This window comes from Orbicella faveolata, unplaced genomic scaffold (assembly GCF_042242905.1).
Source record: "Orbicella faveolata isolate gen_17 unplaced genomic scaffold, um_ofav_v1 contig_36, whole genome shotgun sequence".
Classification (NCBI taxonomy): domain Eukaryota; kingdom Metazoa; phylum Cnidaria; class Anthozoa; order Scleractinia; family Merulinidae; genus Orbicella; species Orbicella faveolata.
Window position 1 is genome coordinate 11996394 of NW_028301565.1, and position 16107 is coordinate 12012500.

General features: G+C 39.7%; 1 protein-coding gene across 4 annotated transcripts in view; it reads left to right on the forward strand.

Annotated features, from left to right (window-relative positions):
* LOC110054510 (E3 ubiquitin-protein ligase rnf213-alpha-like) overlaps positions 1 to 16107 on the forward strand; it is a 117088-nt gene that overhangs the window by 80625 nt on the left and 20356 nt on the right. For all 4 annotated transcript variants that reach the window (XM_089274525.1, XM_089274526.1, XM_089274527.1 and 1 more), the window contains 21 exons: positions 889 to 1011; positions 1240 to 1355; positions 1698 to 1935; positions 2021 to 2103; positions 2259 to 2392; positions 2735 to 2830; positions 3448 to 3651; positions 4614 to 4774; positions 5092 to 5317; positions 6403 to 6761; positions 6990 to 7148; positions 7771 to 7939; positions 8529 to 8602; positions 8683 to 8818; positions 9252 to 9359; positions 12787 to 12872; positions 13457 to 13645; positions 13907 to 14042; positions 14236 to 14439; positions 14907 to 15043; positions 15416 to 16026. In XM_089274525.1, the coding sequence (XP_089130651.1) occupies positions 889 to 1011; positions 1240 to 1355; positions 1698 to 1935; positions 2021 to 2103; positions 2259 to 2392; positions 2735 to 2830; positions 3448 to 3651; positions 4614 to 4774; positions 5092 to 5317; positions 6403 to 6761; positions 6990 to 7148; positions 7771 to 7939; positions 8529 to 8602; positions 8683 to 8818; positions 9252 to 9359; positions 12787 to 12872; positions 13457 to 13645; positions 13907 to 14042; positions 14236 to 14439; positions 14907 to 15043; positions 15416 to 16026 (3749 nt within the window). The remainder of the gene's footprint in view (positions 1 to 888; positions 1012 to 1239; positions 1356 to 1697; positions 1936 to 2020; positions 2104 to 2258; positions 2393 to 2734; positions 2831 to 3447; positions 3652 to 4613; positions 4775 to 5091; positions 5318 to 6402; positions 6762 to 6989; positions 7149 to 7770; positions 7940 to 8528; positions 8603 to 8682; positions 8819 to 9251; positions 9360 to 12786; positions 12873 to 13456; positions 13646 to 13906; positions 14043 to 14235; positions 14440 to 14906; positions 15044 to 15415; positions 16027 to 16107) is intronic.

The following is a 16107-nucleotide window of genomic DNA, read 5'->3' on the forward strand; positions in this document are numbered from 1 at the left end:
TGTCTTGTTTTAACAACAACAACAACAACAACCATTTTATTTTGCATAATACATAGAATATCATTCAGCAAAAGAATACATTTTAACTTAAATAAGCAAAAAAAAATACTCAAATTGTAAAAACTAAACGAGTTGAGTAGTTACAAGAATTATTACGCTTTAAATCGGTTGTAGGAAAAATAAAGAAAAGAAGAGGTAGAAAGAGAAAACAATATATATAGATATAAATATAGAAAGAAATATAAGTAGTAACAGTACCAGTTATAGACAGAGCATTGTTTAATTAAGAGCGATAGTAACTTAAAGAAAAATACTAAGGTAGCATTAAGCATAAGAACTTAGGAATTGCTTAGTCAAGGTTTGTTTAAATAAACGCGGAGATAAACTTTTTATCTCTTCATCCAAATTGTTCCAGATAGAAGGACCAGAGAAATGTAGATTGAATTTACCATAATTAGTTCTAACCTGGTCGATATAATATGTTGACTTAGGTGCTAGCCTAGTATTATAGTTATTATACAGACATCCAAGACATATACAGACATCCAACTTCAAATTTAGAAACATTTTTACCTCGTTTGGGAAAGTCTCATCTAATACGGAATTTAAGACCTAGGTAAGAACATATCAAAACTGCAAGAAGCTAAAGGAAAAAGGTTTCTTATAATGATTTTATCATGAGATCTCGAGCTGAACGAGCTGAGCCTCACTAGTCAGTAATGTAAGTCAGTAATGGTGAACATTCAGTTTGGATGTTTTGAATATTCGGTGTATTCTAAGACAAAAGCTACATTGTTTACAAAAGGTGCTGGCCTGCTGTTCTTCACATTAGTGGAGAGCTTGATACACTAAATAAGACTTCTTGAACTTTTGTGTTTGTTAATATAGAGGCGAGAAAATTGAGAAGCTTTGTGGAGTTATGGGTGTTGAATGGCCTTATGATCCGGATGACTCATATGAACTCACCACAGACAACTTGAAGAAAATTTTGGCTATCCACATGCGCTTTAGGTGAGGTGAAATATTTAAGTACATCGTAAGATGAATTTCCTGGGATATTCTTGTGACATGAAAAATGAAATTAACAGTACACTATTGAGAGGAGTGGTGTTTATTGAAGTTGGTTGCGACCTGAATTAAGAGGGTAGAATGGAAAAAAGAAAGATGTGTTATAGAGACTGTTTCCAAAGAATCGTTTCCTATTTATGGTCACTAAACATCGCTGTAATTGTGTTTAAGATGTGGCATCCCTGTGGTTATAATGGGCGAGACTGACTGTGGAAAAACATGCCTCATTCGATACATGTGTGGCTTACAGTCTGGGCCTGGTGGACCAAAGAACATGCTACTAATGAAGCTATAAATAAAACGAGCGTGTGTACTTGTTATTTGATTTTTTTGCATTGATAGAGTCATTTACTCATAGTATACTTTTCTCCCTTTGTATTTGCTGTAACTGGTCATTTTATGACATCTTTTATCATTTGTTTTCTACTTAACCCTTTCAATGTAAACGGTAATCAAAGTGATTGGAACTTATTTTTACATTGATTAAACAGTTTGCCTAGTAAAGTTTTAATAAACTAACAAAAGTAATGTCAGGACACGGGGAAAATATAGCTTTCAAAAGTCTTGATTATTCTAAGCAAGCAACCTCTGGAAAGCCGACACTTAATGGTGTACAAATCATGGTCAACAGGTTCACGGAGGGACAACCTACAAAGACATCGAGAAGAAAGTGGAGCAAGCTGAGGAAATGGGTAGAGTGAATGAAATGTTGAACATTGACACGGTGTTGTTCTTTGACGAGGCTAACACAACTGATGCTTTGGGTATGATCAAGGAAGTCATGGTGGATCGCAGAGTCAATGGCAGAAAGATAGGAGTAGGGCTCAAGAGACTACAGTTCATTGCAGCATGTAATCCTTACAGAAAGTAAGTGCAAGACTCATCTTGCAACTTCCAGTTTTATCGGTAATGATTGACAACTCATGGCAATTTTTCATCTTTTGTTTTAAAGACACACAGAAGAAATGATTCATAAGCTGGAGTCAGCTGGCTTGGGATATCATGTAGCAACACAACAGACACATGATCGTCTTGGTATGTCATGAGCTTGATTTCAACTTTGTATTGTACAGAAAGAGAGAACGAGTGGGAATTGCCCCTTCTTCTAATAAGAAATACAAGAGCCCTCCTCATAAGCTGTTTTTTATACATTTGTCTAATTTTGTTGATCATGGTTTTTAACCCATTAGGTCACATTCCTCTGCGACACCTGGTGTACAGAGTACATGCGCTGCCAGAAAGCATGCGGCCATTAGTATGGGACTTTGGCCAGTTAAATCCTGACATTGAAGAGCTGTACACACGTCAAATTGTCAGCAGATTTGTAAGTTGACGCTATCTGCCACTGTTCTGTACTTAAAGAGGTGTTGTTTTACTAAGAAGACTTCGTGTAATTTTCGTCAGCCACCCAAACGATTTGTTGACGTGTTTGCACTCAGGTAGTACTGTAATAATGTGGCTATAATTTGTAAGCACATTGGTTTAACTTACAAACCTAGATTCCTGCTTCAACCTGTTTACACATGTTAGATGTTAGAAATTTTCCCCTTAAATACAAGATGGTGTCATAGTTTAGACTCTAATCTTTAAGAATCTTTATACCTAGCAAATTTAATTTTGACTTCACGTAAACGAAAAAACATGTCCTTCTCTTTCATTAAGCAAGGTTTTACAGGAAAAGAAAATTCCTGGAGAAGCGCCTTTGGTGAAAGCTCTCACAGCTGTGCTCACTGCTTCTCAGCGGTACATGAGGGACCAAACGGTAGGTGTAGCTTGTGTACGAGCGCAACCTTTCTGAAACTTATTTACTTACTACTGAACCTAGTGGCCCTTGGGGGAGCACAGGGCATCCTGAGGAAGGGAGAAAGTATGGAGGAAGTGGAAATCACGAGAAATGTTTTAAATGGCCCTTAACTAACAATTGCGAACTAACTTACCCTCGTCAATATTCAACATGTCTGCAACTATTATTGCACTAATAATATACATCAAAAAAATTACTCGATTATGATTGGTTGAGAGCAGTGCAGTTGAAAAAGTGTAACACCAGTGCAAATTACACATCGTAATTCTGGATTATGGTCGGCTGAAAGACAATAGGAAATTTTCTAAGCCAATGATATCACGTAAAATGATGACGAAAATTTTGTGCAGAAACTTTGAAAAAAGTTTTCTGGAATGAGAAAAAATGGCTTGAAGAAAGATCTTCTGGCACTTCCTCCACGCGAATTTTTTAATGTTTATATTATTAATAAGTAGCCATAGGGTTTTTCGAGTTCAATTTGGAATTAATTTGCGCGAATCCCAAATTGAACTCGAAACCGTATGATTACCTATACAAAAGCAACCTAAGTAATTGCATTGATCTTGATTATACAGGATGAATGTAGCTTTGTCAGCCTGCGTGATGTGGAACGTGCAATGAATGTGATGGTTTGGTTTTACAATCATCGTGAGGTTCTCAATCCCCTTATGGATGAAACTAATGATGATCAGGACGAAGAGAGTGACTCCGACAGTGATCTTGATGACAGTGATGACGATGAGGGTGCTGGTCGAGGCCGAGAGAATGTATTGAATCAGGTAATTCAGTTCATGACCCAGTTTACATTTTTCAAGTTATATTTAAAGTGTCTCAAAACAGTTTCCAGCAGTTACATTTTGATGGGTCGTTATAACCACTCTTTATCTTTTGATGCTACAATCATGGTATCAAAAAACTGCCCAATCATTGGTGAACACGTTGTCATCATTTCCGTGACACAGTAGGTTACCATAGCAAATTTTGATAAACATGATAACGCGCAACGTTTGGCAGAGTTAAAAACAATTACGTGCATAGGGTTCATAGCCACCTTAAATTTTCAAAACTTTTAAGTGCCTCTGAACCCTATATACAGATTTTTTTTCTTACAAATTGCTCATTAGACTATGGAAACTGCTCGAAAATCTGGATGAAATGTAAAATATTGCATTGCCAGCAAAATTTAGTACAATTTAGCAACATTGCATGTCAAAAAACCATTTGACGGTAAAAAATACGGCTTTTTTGGAGCAAAATTAAACGTGAAAGGCTTAGGCATACTGATGGAATTTCTTGCAATGTAGTGTGGCATCGCCAACATGGAGCATATTGGTTTGTTTTGTGTCGATAACGTTTTCTTCACAGCGTCCTAATGTGTACACCTGATAGTATATCAACTGATTAGACACTGATCACTTGTACTGGGGCGTTATTTTTCTCTGTGTTGAAAAATACGACACTGCCCGAAGTTCAAGCAATGCTGAGAACGTTCTTGTTATTGATAGAGATATACCAAAAAGATCTCGTTTTGGTTATATCATCACTGACGTCAGCTAACTGTGCAGTGGTGTTAAAAACTTATTACTATTTGAAAATTCATTTGATTACTGACGTTTGCAAAACTCTTTAGTGTTTTTTGTCAGGCTTGGAACTGGATATTCAGAAAGATTGTTAACTGAATTTTAGCACCATGCGATGCAAAACAGATGAGACAAAATACTGCTTTTATCTTTTTATGTAGACTCTCGATGATGTCACCCGAGCCCTTGTACTTTCCCTTGGGGTATGTTACCAGGCACGCCTTCAAGACAGGGAACCGTATCGTCGTGCTGTGGCTCGAAGCTTTTCCCAACCATGCCAGCTGCCTGGTGGACATCAACGTATTTCGCAGGAAATTACACGGTAATTTTGAGAAAATATGTGGCACCACCACTGTACTGGAAACATTTACACAACACAAATCGTTACAGGGTTGACCAATGGCACTTTTCAATGGAAAAGATGCTAGGAAGGTGACTCTTATAGATGTACCGTGTTTTGATAGATGACCATAGATATATTTCCGCTCTATTTAAGTTGATATAGTAAGTGTATTGATTGGTAAGTATTAGGAAGTCTCGACTTTACTTGGCAGTTTACTCCTAATTGGTACAACATGAATATTTTTGTTTTAATCTTGTAAGTTATGAAGCTCTTTATATTTGTCATTTTCTTGCAAGGTGTCAGAAAGCAGTACTGAATCAGTTGGAATTATTAGGTCATAACATTGCTCGCAACACGGCCTTGAGTGAGAACGTGTTTATGATGGTGGTGTGTATTGAGCTCAGGATTCCACTGTTTGTGGTTGGTAAACCGGGCAGCTCCAAATCCCTTGCCAAAACTGTTGTGGCTGACAACATGGAAGGAGATGCCTCAAGATCTGAGCTCTTCAAGACTTTTAAACAGGTACAGAGTATTAACTTTTCGATATGCAATATTCAAAATAGAGGGTAGGTGCCAATTGACAGCAAAGCAGGCAATGAGCAAGCGAGTGTGGGCTAAATGCAAATAAAGGGGTCACCATGGGAACCTCGCATGGGTCACCTCCCCCTGGCACCTGTCACACTGAATTCTCAGTGGAGAATAAGTATACTTTATACCTGGACACAAGGGCCCACCATGAACCAAGAGGCGGGTGGGAGGGGGCAAACCAAAGACAAAGCGACAAAGCTATGCAGAGCGACACCACGAGGGCAAAACTGCACAGCAATGGCACAACTAGGCATGCCCGCAGCGATCATCCGCTGGTCAACAGCAGATCTCCCAGTTAACTCTGATTGTTGATAATCTCATTTAAAAGTGCAGTTTCAGGGTTGGCTTTATCGCTAGAGTTAGTGCAGAATAATTGAGACCAAGTGAATAAATGAAAAATATGTCAAAAAACCCCTCACAGTTAGTGACAATCGCTTGTTTCCCCGAGAAAGGAAACCCTTGGTATAGGCGAATCTTTACTGACGTCATTGTTTACATTTTTCCTCATTAACATACGACTTTGCGCATAGAAGGCATCATGCTAGACACGAGTTTACTAGACAAACTTAAAGAGCTTGTGAAACTTAGCAAGTGGTGAAATTTTTGGCTCTTTGGGTGTAATATTCGAGGAGAAATTGGCTTTCAGGAACATCAAAATTCTGTGTGGCGAAAGCGCTAATGAGCTCATACATTCTTTGTAAAATTTTGAGCTTTTAAACCCGCGTCGCACAAAAAGAATTCAATACATCGCGCTCAAATTCCTTGGGACAGTTAATCGTGCTGTGCTCTTTCAATATTCAGTATTAATCTCTTTGTAGCTCCATCAGAAACTGTATCGCTTATGGTAATGAGGCAGATGTTGTAAACAAAGATTCTCCTATAAGATAATGCTTGCATTGCACCTCGAAGTGTTAACAAATTGTTGCCTAATACATTCACTAGTACATGTAACATTCACTTGTTCAGGGCGTTCAGTGGCAAAAGCAATTTATATTGACATTGGTTCTACCTTTAACTAGGTTCATATGGTGTCCTACCAATGCAGTCCTCTCTCAACTGCAGAAGGGATCATGGCAACCTTTCGCCAATGCAGCAAGCTACAGAAAGGCAAAAACCCAGACAAGTACGTGTCAGTTGTGGTTCTGGATGAAATTGGCCTGGCTGAAGATTCACCTCTGATGCCCCTAAAAACTCTTCATCCACTACTTGAGGACGGTGTGAGCTCTACCGATGACATCATACAAGTGGAGAAACAACTTCCAGAAAGAGTAGCATTTATTGGAATATCAAACTGGGCTCTGGACCCAGCCAAAATGAACCGTGGTATCATGCTGTCACGTGGTCTGCCAGACGCTGAGGAACTTGTGGAAAGTGCAATGTAAGATGGATCCTAGGTTGGAGGGTGGGAAACCCATTTCCAGTTGTCTGTATTGAAGGTCGATTCAAATAAATTCTAAAGCTTATGCTCAACTTTGCGTTTAATCTTCGTTCATGAAGCCAAGTTGATTCAAATTTCGCATAAATACAATTTAAATAGTGTAGAGAACCCTTTTCAGTATTTTTTTCGCAAAATCTCGCCACAAATTTACTCCCAAATTTTATTTAGGGGCATTTGTTCAACTGATCAGCACATTCAAAGCTTTGTAGCTCCACTGATGAATCCACTGGCGCGGGGTTACGAAGAGCTTTACGCTACTCAGAGACGGTCTGAAACTCTCCAAGAGTCCAAGAAGGATGAATTCTTTGGGCTTCGTGATTTTTACAGGTAGGAATGTTCCTTTACTATCGCTTTGTTCTCTTATGCTCTTTATGTTATTTTTCATTTTCCTTGTTTGTAACCCTTGCTGAATTTCCATTCAGCTGATCTTTGTTGCAAATATTCGTTTGGGTCTCTCTCGGTTTTTCTTTTCATCAAGTCAGCTCTCGTTTTATTGGCTATCAATTTCTGACTTCTTTTTCAAACATCTTACGTGTCTTTTATGTGTTCATTTCCTTCTCTTGATTGCAGCTGGCTGTTTGTTCAGTCTGATATATTTCATTAAATTCAGAAGAACTTAATTGATAGTATTACAGATTGCATCATGGTTTATCTTTCAAAGCGGGATCCCAATTCCTGCCCGGAATCCCATGGTCAAATTTTACCGTTAATCTGCTCTCAGATAGGACTCCGTCTGGTTTGGATTTATTTATAAAGTGAGTCCAAGACAGCCTACCTGGTGGAATTCACTGGTGGTAAACCAAGCTATGAATGCTCTTGTGTGCATTTCATAACTACCCTATCTAATCCTTGTCATTCAAAACTTCTCAGTAGGTTGTTGGAAGTATAAGCAGCACCGAACATCCTTAGTGCCACGGCTAATTATGAATGTATTGTTCTTGTTGCTCAGCTTGGTGAAGATGGTGTACAAAATGGGCGAGGAGCATCGACGTGAGCCAAGTTGGGCAGAGGTAGAACATGCCATTAGAAGGAACTTTGGGGGACTGGATGAGAGTGAGCCAGTCAAAGTTTTCAGAAAACATTTCAGGAGACAGTTCTCACTGGGCAGAAGTGCCATGGTAGGAGTGTTATTTCCCGTGACTGTCTAGTTCGTTCGGTTCCCGGGGGGACTCCCATATAGAAAGGGCGGGGATGCTCGTCGTACCTTTTAGGAGTTAAAAACGCGTTTGTGGTACCTCTTAGGGTGCTCAGCCTCAAAAGGTCCACAGTGGGAACTTCTGCAGTACCTTCTACGGTACTGAGCCCAAAAAATGTAACAGGAGATAATGTGTCGTTTGAGAATTGGTACCTCTTAGGGGCAAGAAATATTTCAAGCCACGCTCACAAAACAGAATCTTGAGTACCTCTTAGGGATTGTTTTAAAAATTCCGACGAGCACCCCCCCACCTTTTTATATAGGAGTCCCCTTCCCCGACGTTTGGGTACATCGAGTGGCTCGGCGTTTTGGCATTGCATTTAATATAGTTTTATTCCCGATGTGCCACTGACATAAATTTCGTTAAGTAGCTCGTTATGTACTAAGCTTGAAGCAACTATAAGCACATTATTGTTTTGTCGTGTTTTTAATTTGTATAGTTCTTCTATACGTTACTGCTGCTAATCAGTGTCCTTGTTCACGAGAATTGAGATACTTGTTTTCTTTTGTAGGCGACACAGAATGAAGATGTCTTCTCCGCAGTGAACCTGATCAAAGCCAGTCTTGAGCGTCAAATTTCCAGAGGGTAACGTATTTTCACGCTGATTTACATTGTGTGAGGTGAAAGGATGTTCACTGAATGGCCTTTTGTTTTGTTTCAAACAGAGAGAGCCGATACCTGTTGGTGTTGACGGAGAACTATGCAGCTCTGCCGATTGTTCAAGAAGAGCTGCTCAAGAAAAAAGAAGATCCAGTCATAATTTTTGGGAGCAGTTTCCCGAAAGATCAGGAATATACACAGGTACCAACAAGCATCATTTGTAGTAATAGTTTATACGGTTTACATTTGTCACACAAAAGGATCCATTAAACTGCGTGAACACAAACAACGCACTAGTGGTGCTGAGAGAAATCACTTTACATCAATTACATCAAGTAGTTTTGCGTTTTTTCAAGTGTTTTTGCGGTCAATGTAGAAATCAAGATCGAACGCAATTGATGACCTTGGCCATTATGACTAATAATTTGCTTGCAGTAAAATAAGGATTGTGGGGTGAATGAATCAGATATTTATTATTTTTCTACATGTATTTACTGAACCTTAAACATGTAACGTGTCTGCAGTAATGCCACTGAACATTGACCCATCCTATATGTTTAGTGATGTTAAGTAGAACAATGCTATGTGGTGTTGCGAATGGAGGTCACCTGCAATTATTTGTCGTTTGTTTCAGGTCTGCCGGAACATTAATCGAATTAAAGTGTGCATGGAAACGGGAAGAACAGTGATCCTCCTAAATTTAGAGAGCCTCTATGAGAGTCTTTATGATGCTCTTAACCAGGTATGGAGAATGTCTAGACACTTACTTGGTTTCAATTAAAATATTCCATCCTATTTCTCGTGAGAACTCGTTTTCAATCATGAACACATTCCGGTCAGTTCGTGAAATGCTCTCTGGTATGGCAAAAAAGTAAATTGGTTAATCTCAGTAAAACTGGTTCTGAGAAATCATTTTGGTGTCATTTAAATCAAATATAAGATCTCTTCTCTATTTTTTTTGTGCTCACAAGTTATTTTACCGAGGTATTCCATTTTAAGGTCTGCCTGATATTTGGTGTTGGTTCTGAAGTCAACTGTATTTAAACAGGGTCATAGGCTAGTATCAGCATGGGCCCTGACTACTGTAAAGTAGGAAAAGTCTAATAAAGTCTAAAATATGTAAATATGTGCAGTAGGTGTTAGGAAATACATCTCATGATTATCACTTGAAATTGACTACAAAAAAATTGGTCTTATCTTACAGTGTTTCATAATACGTTTCTTGAAATTGGAAAGGGATGTGGCTTCTTTAATTTTTGGGGGGTAACCATTAAAAAGGACCGAACCTGAGAAACTAAATGTATGTTTTCCTAAACTTAATTTCCTATCCTATATCTCTTTATGCCATAAGGCACATAAGGCTTTGACATTCTCTTTCCAACCACTACGGTTTGCTACGAGGTTTCTGACATTCGCCCATGACTGCCACCCAGCTGTTTTCCTTTCATCTTCAACCATTCTCCTCCATGTTGTTTTGGGTCGACCAGGCCTTCTTTTCCCTTCTGGCCTCCATTTCAGAGCTGTGACGCAATGTTCCTCTTTGTCTTTCCTCATTATATGTCCAATCCAATTCCATCTTCTACGTCTGATTTCATCACTCGTTCTGTTGACTCCTGTGTTCTCCTGAATTTGTTGGTGGGAGATGGTCTGAGGCCACCTTATTCTTAAAATCCTCTTCATGCACTTGTATTGGAAACCGTCCAGCTTCTTTGCTTCTGTTTTCGTAAGTTTCCAAGCTTCACAGCCATACATCAAAACTGACCTAACAATTGTTTTAAACAATTGTACCTTCGTCTTTCTGCCAATCTCACTGGTGCCCCATATTCTTCGCATCCTATAAAAAGCCTGTCTAGCTTTACTCAGCCTTTGCTGTATGTCCTTGGTTGTTCCACCTTCTTTGTCCAGCAGTGCGCCTAGGTACACAAACTCTTCCACCTCTTCTACCTGTTCACCATTAATCTCTATTCGTTGGTCGTTTTTGGCATTCACCCGCATGACTTTTGACTTCTTTGCATTGATCTTAAGACCGACTCTTGCAGCTTCATCGGCTAGTCTGTTGGTCTTATCTCTTATGTCGACGTACCTAGACGACAACAAAGCGATGTCGTCTGCAAAGTCTAGGTCTTCTAAGATCGAGGTGAACTTCCATCGTATACCAGTTCTTCTACCTTCTGTAGTTCTGCTCATGACCCAGTCAATTGCAAGTAGAAATAGGAAACCAGACATGACACAACCTTGCTTTACTCCTGACTGGACTTGAAACCATTTTGTTGTTTCACCCTCATCTAGAACTGCACACTCAAAGTTGTTGTACATCGCCTTCACCAATTCGATAAGCTCTTCTGGGATTCCGTACATTGACATGATGTTCCACAGACTTTCTCTATGTACAGAATCGAATGCTTTCTCAAAGTCTATGAAATGGGTGTACAGAATTGCGTTCCATTCGTTGACTTGTTCAAGTATATTCCTGAGAGCAAAGATCTGATCAATGGTACTTCTGTTCTCTCGAAAACCTGCTTGTTCCTTCCTCAGGATGTTGTCGACACCTTTTTTGATTCTACTTATCAACACTCTTCCAAAGATCTTACTGATGACTGGTAACAGTGTAATACCTCTCCAATTCGTACATTCGCGTAGGTCACCCTTCTTGGGTAACTTTACTATCAATCCTCTATTCCAACTTTTTGGTGCTACGCCCTCTTCCTTCACCTTGTTAAACAGTTTTGTTAGTTCCTGCGTTCTCTCATCTAAATCTGTTTTTAGAAGTTCGGCTACTACGTTATCGAGTCCAACTGCCTTTCCATTTTTCGTTGCTTTTATAGCACTTTTCACTTCGGTTGGTCGAAATGGTCCATTATCAAATTCTCCGTCATTTTGCCTTCTTTCCATTTCACGGGGCTGAATGGGCCTTTCAGGTGGGTCTTTGTTGAGTACTGCGTCAAAGTGTTCTTTCCAGATCTTCAGTCTTTTGCTCCCCTCATTTGTCGGTCTTCCGTTTTTATCGTTTACTGCTGTACTCACTCTTCTCGTGTCACCCGTCAAGGTCTTCACTATTCGATGTAATTCCCCAGTTCTTCCATTTTCTGCCGTTCTCTCAGCGTTTCCTGCCATCTCATTCAACCAGCGCCTCTTGTCTTCGCGTGCACTCCTTTTCACTTCCCGGTCCTTTCCCTTATTCTTTGTTTGACTCTTTCTGAACGTGTACTTTCGAGCTTCAGTTTAAGTTGTCTCCTTTCTTCTACTTTCTTCCACGTTCCTCCGCATAACCAGGGTTTGCTTGCCCTCTTGGCTGTCCCTAGTACCATTTTAGCAGTTGCAACATAGATATTCTCCATTCTGTTGTTCGTTTGATCGGCATTTTCTTCTTCTTCCAATCCCTCTAGTGCCTGGAATCTGTTTCTGACCTCAATGTTGTATTTGTTGCGTATTTCTTCATCTGTCAGCTTTTGCATGTCAAATCTTGTTCGACCTTCCTTTTCCCTTGGACTTCTCTTTAACTTCAGCTTAAGCCTAGTCTCCACTAGGTAATGGTCACTTCCCACATCTGCGCCTCGCCGAACTACAGTGTCCATAACTGATGATCTGTATTCCTTAGCAATCATTGTGTGGTCTATCTGGTTTTTAGTTCTGCCGTTTGGTGATGTCCATGTTGCTTTATGAATTTCCTTATGAGGGAAAATCGTTCCTGTAATAACTAACCCATTCATCTCACAGAACTCACACAGCCTTTCACCATTTTCATTCCTGACTCCTCTTCCGTGGTGTCCCAGTACTTCTCTTTCCTCATTTGTTCCTTTCCCTACTTTAGCATTAAGGTCTCCAGTGATAATCAGGATGTCATTTCTGCTGCATTTTTGCATTGTACTTTCTAGCTGCTCGTAAAATTCATCTTTGCTCTCCACGCACGCGTCATTGGTTGGGGAGTATACATGTATCAATGTCAGTTTCCTATACTTTGAATAGAACCTTGCCCTGATGATCCTACTACTTTCAGGTGTCCACTCCATAAAACTTAATTTAGAGGTGGGCAAATGAAATGTTTTAGGTTTGAAGTGTCTTTCTTCATTGAAATCTCAGCCGGCCGTTGAGTGTTAGTTATGTACCTAATCAAGTTCAAAATATTCTCTTGTTCTGTTGTTATCTTGTACTATTTTTTTTACCGTTAGTACTACGTGTATTTTGGAGGACAAAAGTTTGTGGATCTTGGACTGGGAAGCCATCGTGTTAAATGTCGTGTCAGTGATGCTTTCAGGTAAGACTTGCCTGTTTAACGCTTTCAGCATGGATCGCACACCCAAACTGAAAAAAAGGTGATGCTGTGTAACAACCTGTGCTTAGAGGATATTTTGCCTTGTTTTTCACAACCTTGTTAGCTTTTGCCTAGTTTAAAGTTCTTAACTGTTCGATTAGTAAGAGCACTGCAGCAATTTGGACCCAACGTAAGCTAACACAACCTTTTACACCATGCCATAGAAAATACAGCCATTCAGAATACAGGAAAGCCTTTGTACATTCGACGGTATTACACCCATCCTTCCCATTCGTGAGCCGCTCGTATGTCGCATTAATTGTGTTGGCCACTATTTTCTATGGCATGGTATACCAAGAAAATGCTACTATAAGTGACTCGTGGGATATTTCATGGTATACGACTCGAGAACGTTGCATAACTAGTATATATTTAACACATCGATCACATTTTCCCATGGTCTACACTTTTATGCACCGTACACCATATACTCAAGTGGAAGCACGAGCCACAGACAAGCGGTTTCATTCTGTAATAAAAATAACAGCCATTTTAACTTGTCTTTCTATAATAAATCATCCAAACAGGTTGATTGTGATTGCTGAAAGAGACGTTGTTTACAGTAAGTTTCCAATTCCTCTGATCAATCGTCTGGAGAAACATTACCTTGTGACATCAGCAAGCCTGTCTTCTGCGCAAACAGCCGTGGTGCTTCGCCTTCAGGACTGGGTGAAAAATTTTTCTCAAATCAATGTCCCACCCCACCAGCAAATGAGGTACGTTCTTTAGCTGGTTAGGAGTACAAGGATTGGATAATGCTTTCCTTGTGCGATGGAAAAGCGTGCATGATAGCGTGCTCTTCTAAAGATAGTTTTACCTGACTCGTTAATACATTGCTCTCCATTTTCTGTTTACAACTTAAGATGCTTGCTAGCGTTTTCATTACGTATTTCACAGTTGTTTTGTGGTGTGATTTAGCCCAGATAAAATAATCTAAATAGGTCACAGGAATAGAATTCTGATCCTGTTTCTTGCAGGAAATATTTACCTGGTGATGCATTTGTTGGTTACCATGGGGACACGGCAGCATCTGTAGTGCTTCAAGTGTGCAGCAACATGGACCAGCTTGGACAGCATAGTCATTTCAGTGACCGACATTCCTGGGAGGAGGAGGTGTGCTAAAACGATTTAATTAATTATTGAATACTCCTTTGACAGCGTTTCTTTGGCCACATTGATCGTGCAAATTTCATTATTGTCATAATGTTTTTGTCGGTACAGGTTGAAATCCAATTGTGCGTGTACTGTAAGTGAATTTAGATTGTGCTTGGCGCCGTTAGCTTAACGCATGGTTTTACCGTTGTAGGTTTTCAAACAATCACAAGAACGTCTGTTACGGTGTGCTACACCTGATGCTGTTGCACGGCTGCAATGCTCCCAGCTAAGACAGCAATCAGACAAACTGTGGGATACGTATTTTACAGTCCAGGAGCATTCAAGTTTGACAGCCTTCCTTAGAAATGTTCTGACGACAGAGGAGAGAAAGTCAGACAAAGGAACTTTGATTCAGGTGAGAGACCAGATTATTTACCGTGCATTACAGTGTTCTTGACCTAGGATACGTCTTTTTTTACCTTGTATCTCGCTGGATTTTAAACGAAAAGCATAGAATAAAAGTACTGTATCTCGGATATCTTTGATCTGTTTCTTTGGAAACTGTTGAAACTGGCATTAAATGTGCAAGTTATTTTAAAGTTTAATTTTCTTTTAAGTGAACTGAGCCACAACAGTCTATTGACGTTTAAAGATTGTAAGTAAAGTTTTGCATTATCTTTGTCTCAATGGTCTGTAGAGGAATTAGTCGTTAAAGTAACACATGCTTTAGGAGTAGAGAATTTAAGAAAATTTAAGAATTTAAGAAATTTTTTAAAAGATCTGTATTTTTATAACTTGAAATTGATGCGGTCACAGTCCTGTTATCTTATTATATCAGTGCTGAGTAAAACCATATTCATGTGACAACTTTCTATCTATTAGGTGACAACTCACTCCAGGCTGCTGTCATCAAGTGATTTACAAGACATTTCATCCGCTACCTCTCTCTCATTGCCAAACGTAACATGTCTGAGTCTGCAGCAGTTTCACACCGAGCAGCAGTTCTGCTCATCTGTAAGGTAAACACTTGTTCACCAGTTCTAGGTTATTCAATGTGTCTTATTTTATGTAGTAATTTGTCAAGGATATACCATAAAATACATGTACATTAGGTCTCAAACGCCCTCTACTGTAGAATTTCTTTTGAATGTTGTTACGGTTTGCAGAGACAAGGTGGTCTCGCTCAAGACGTGTGGGGCAGAAGGTGTTCTTCGTTTAGAGAGCTGTGATTTTCTTTTGGTGACCAGTTACCTTACCGTGGTTTTATTTGCCACAGAAATTCCATTTCAATACAAGGTTAAATGCAAAATTTCTTCTAGAAAAAGTACCAAAAAATTGAAACTTTAACCCACTGGTATCTCCTATCCATATTATGCAACTTACCTTTATAGGGACTTCTTTGCTAAACTTGGCGGAAGAGAGGGATTGCTGCTTGTCCAATGTGATGCTGGAGATCTGAACTGCAACTTGATCCCTTGTGCTCGTCACCTCCTAGTGGAACAGAGAACCACTGCAGAACAAGATTTACTAGAAAGTGTTGAACACAACCCCTTGTCGTTCATCCATATAGTTCTGATTGTTCAACTCCCTCGTCTTGTTGGAGGCTGTCCAACGTTTGCTGGTTTTCAAGGAGGGCGTTGGTTGTCTATTCACATAGACGAGCTTCGCCCACCAACAGGTCAAATTCCAGCCATTCAGTTCATGGTGGGCAGAACCGTCAGTGAGTTATTTGACGTGGCACCAAGTACAACGCAGGTTGATGATATGGAAGTTGAGGAGGAGCAGGAACAGAAAGAAATGACTGACATTGACATGGAGGTCACGGCTGATGCTTCCTCCAGATATACAAACCTGGATAAAGTAGACATTGTCAGCCTACTGAGAAGCTGTGTTCAAGCTGCTGTTGCAAGAATTGATGACGAGTCTTGTGGTCCATCAAGGTCAACACGTCGGATAGAACTGATGTTGAGTCTTCTTCCAGATTGCAGATCCAGAGAAACTGGTAAATAAAAGTAGATTATTACTTGTTTAGTGGAGGCGCTGTGGCCTCATGGTAAATGCGCTCGACTTGGGATCGAGCGGT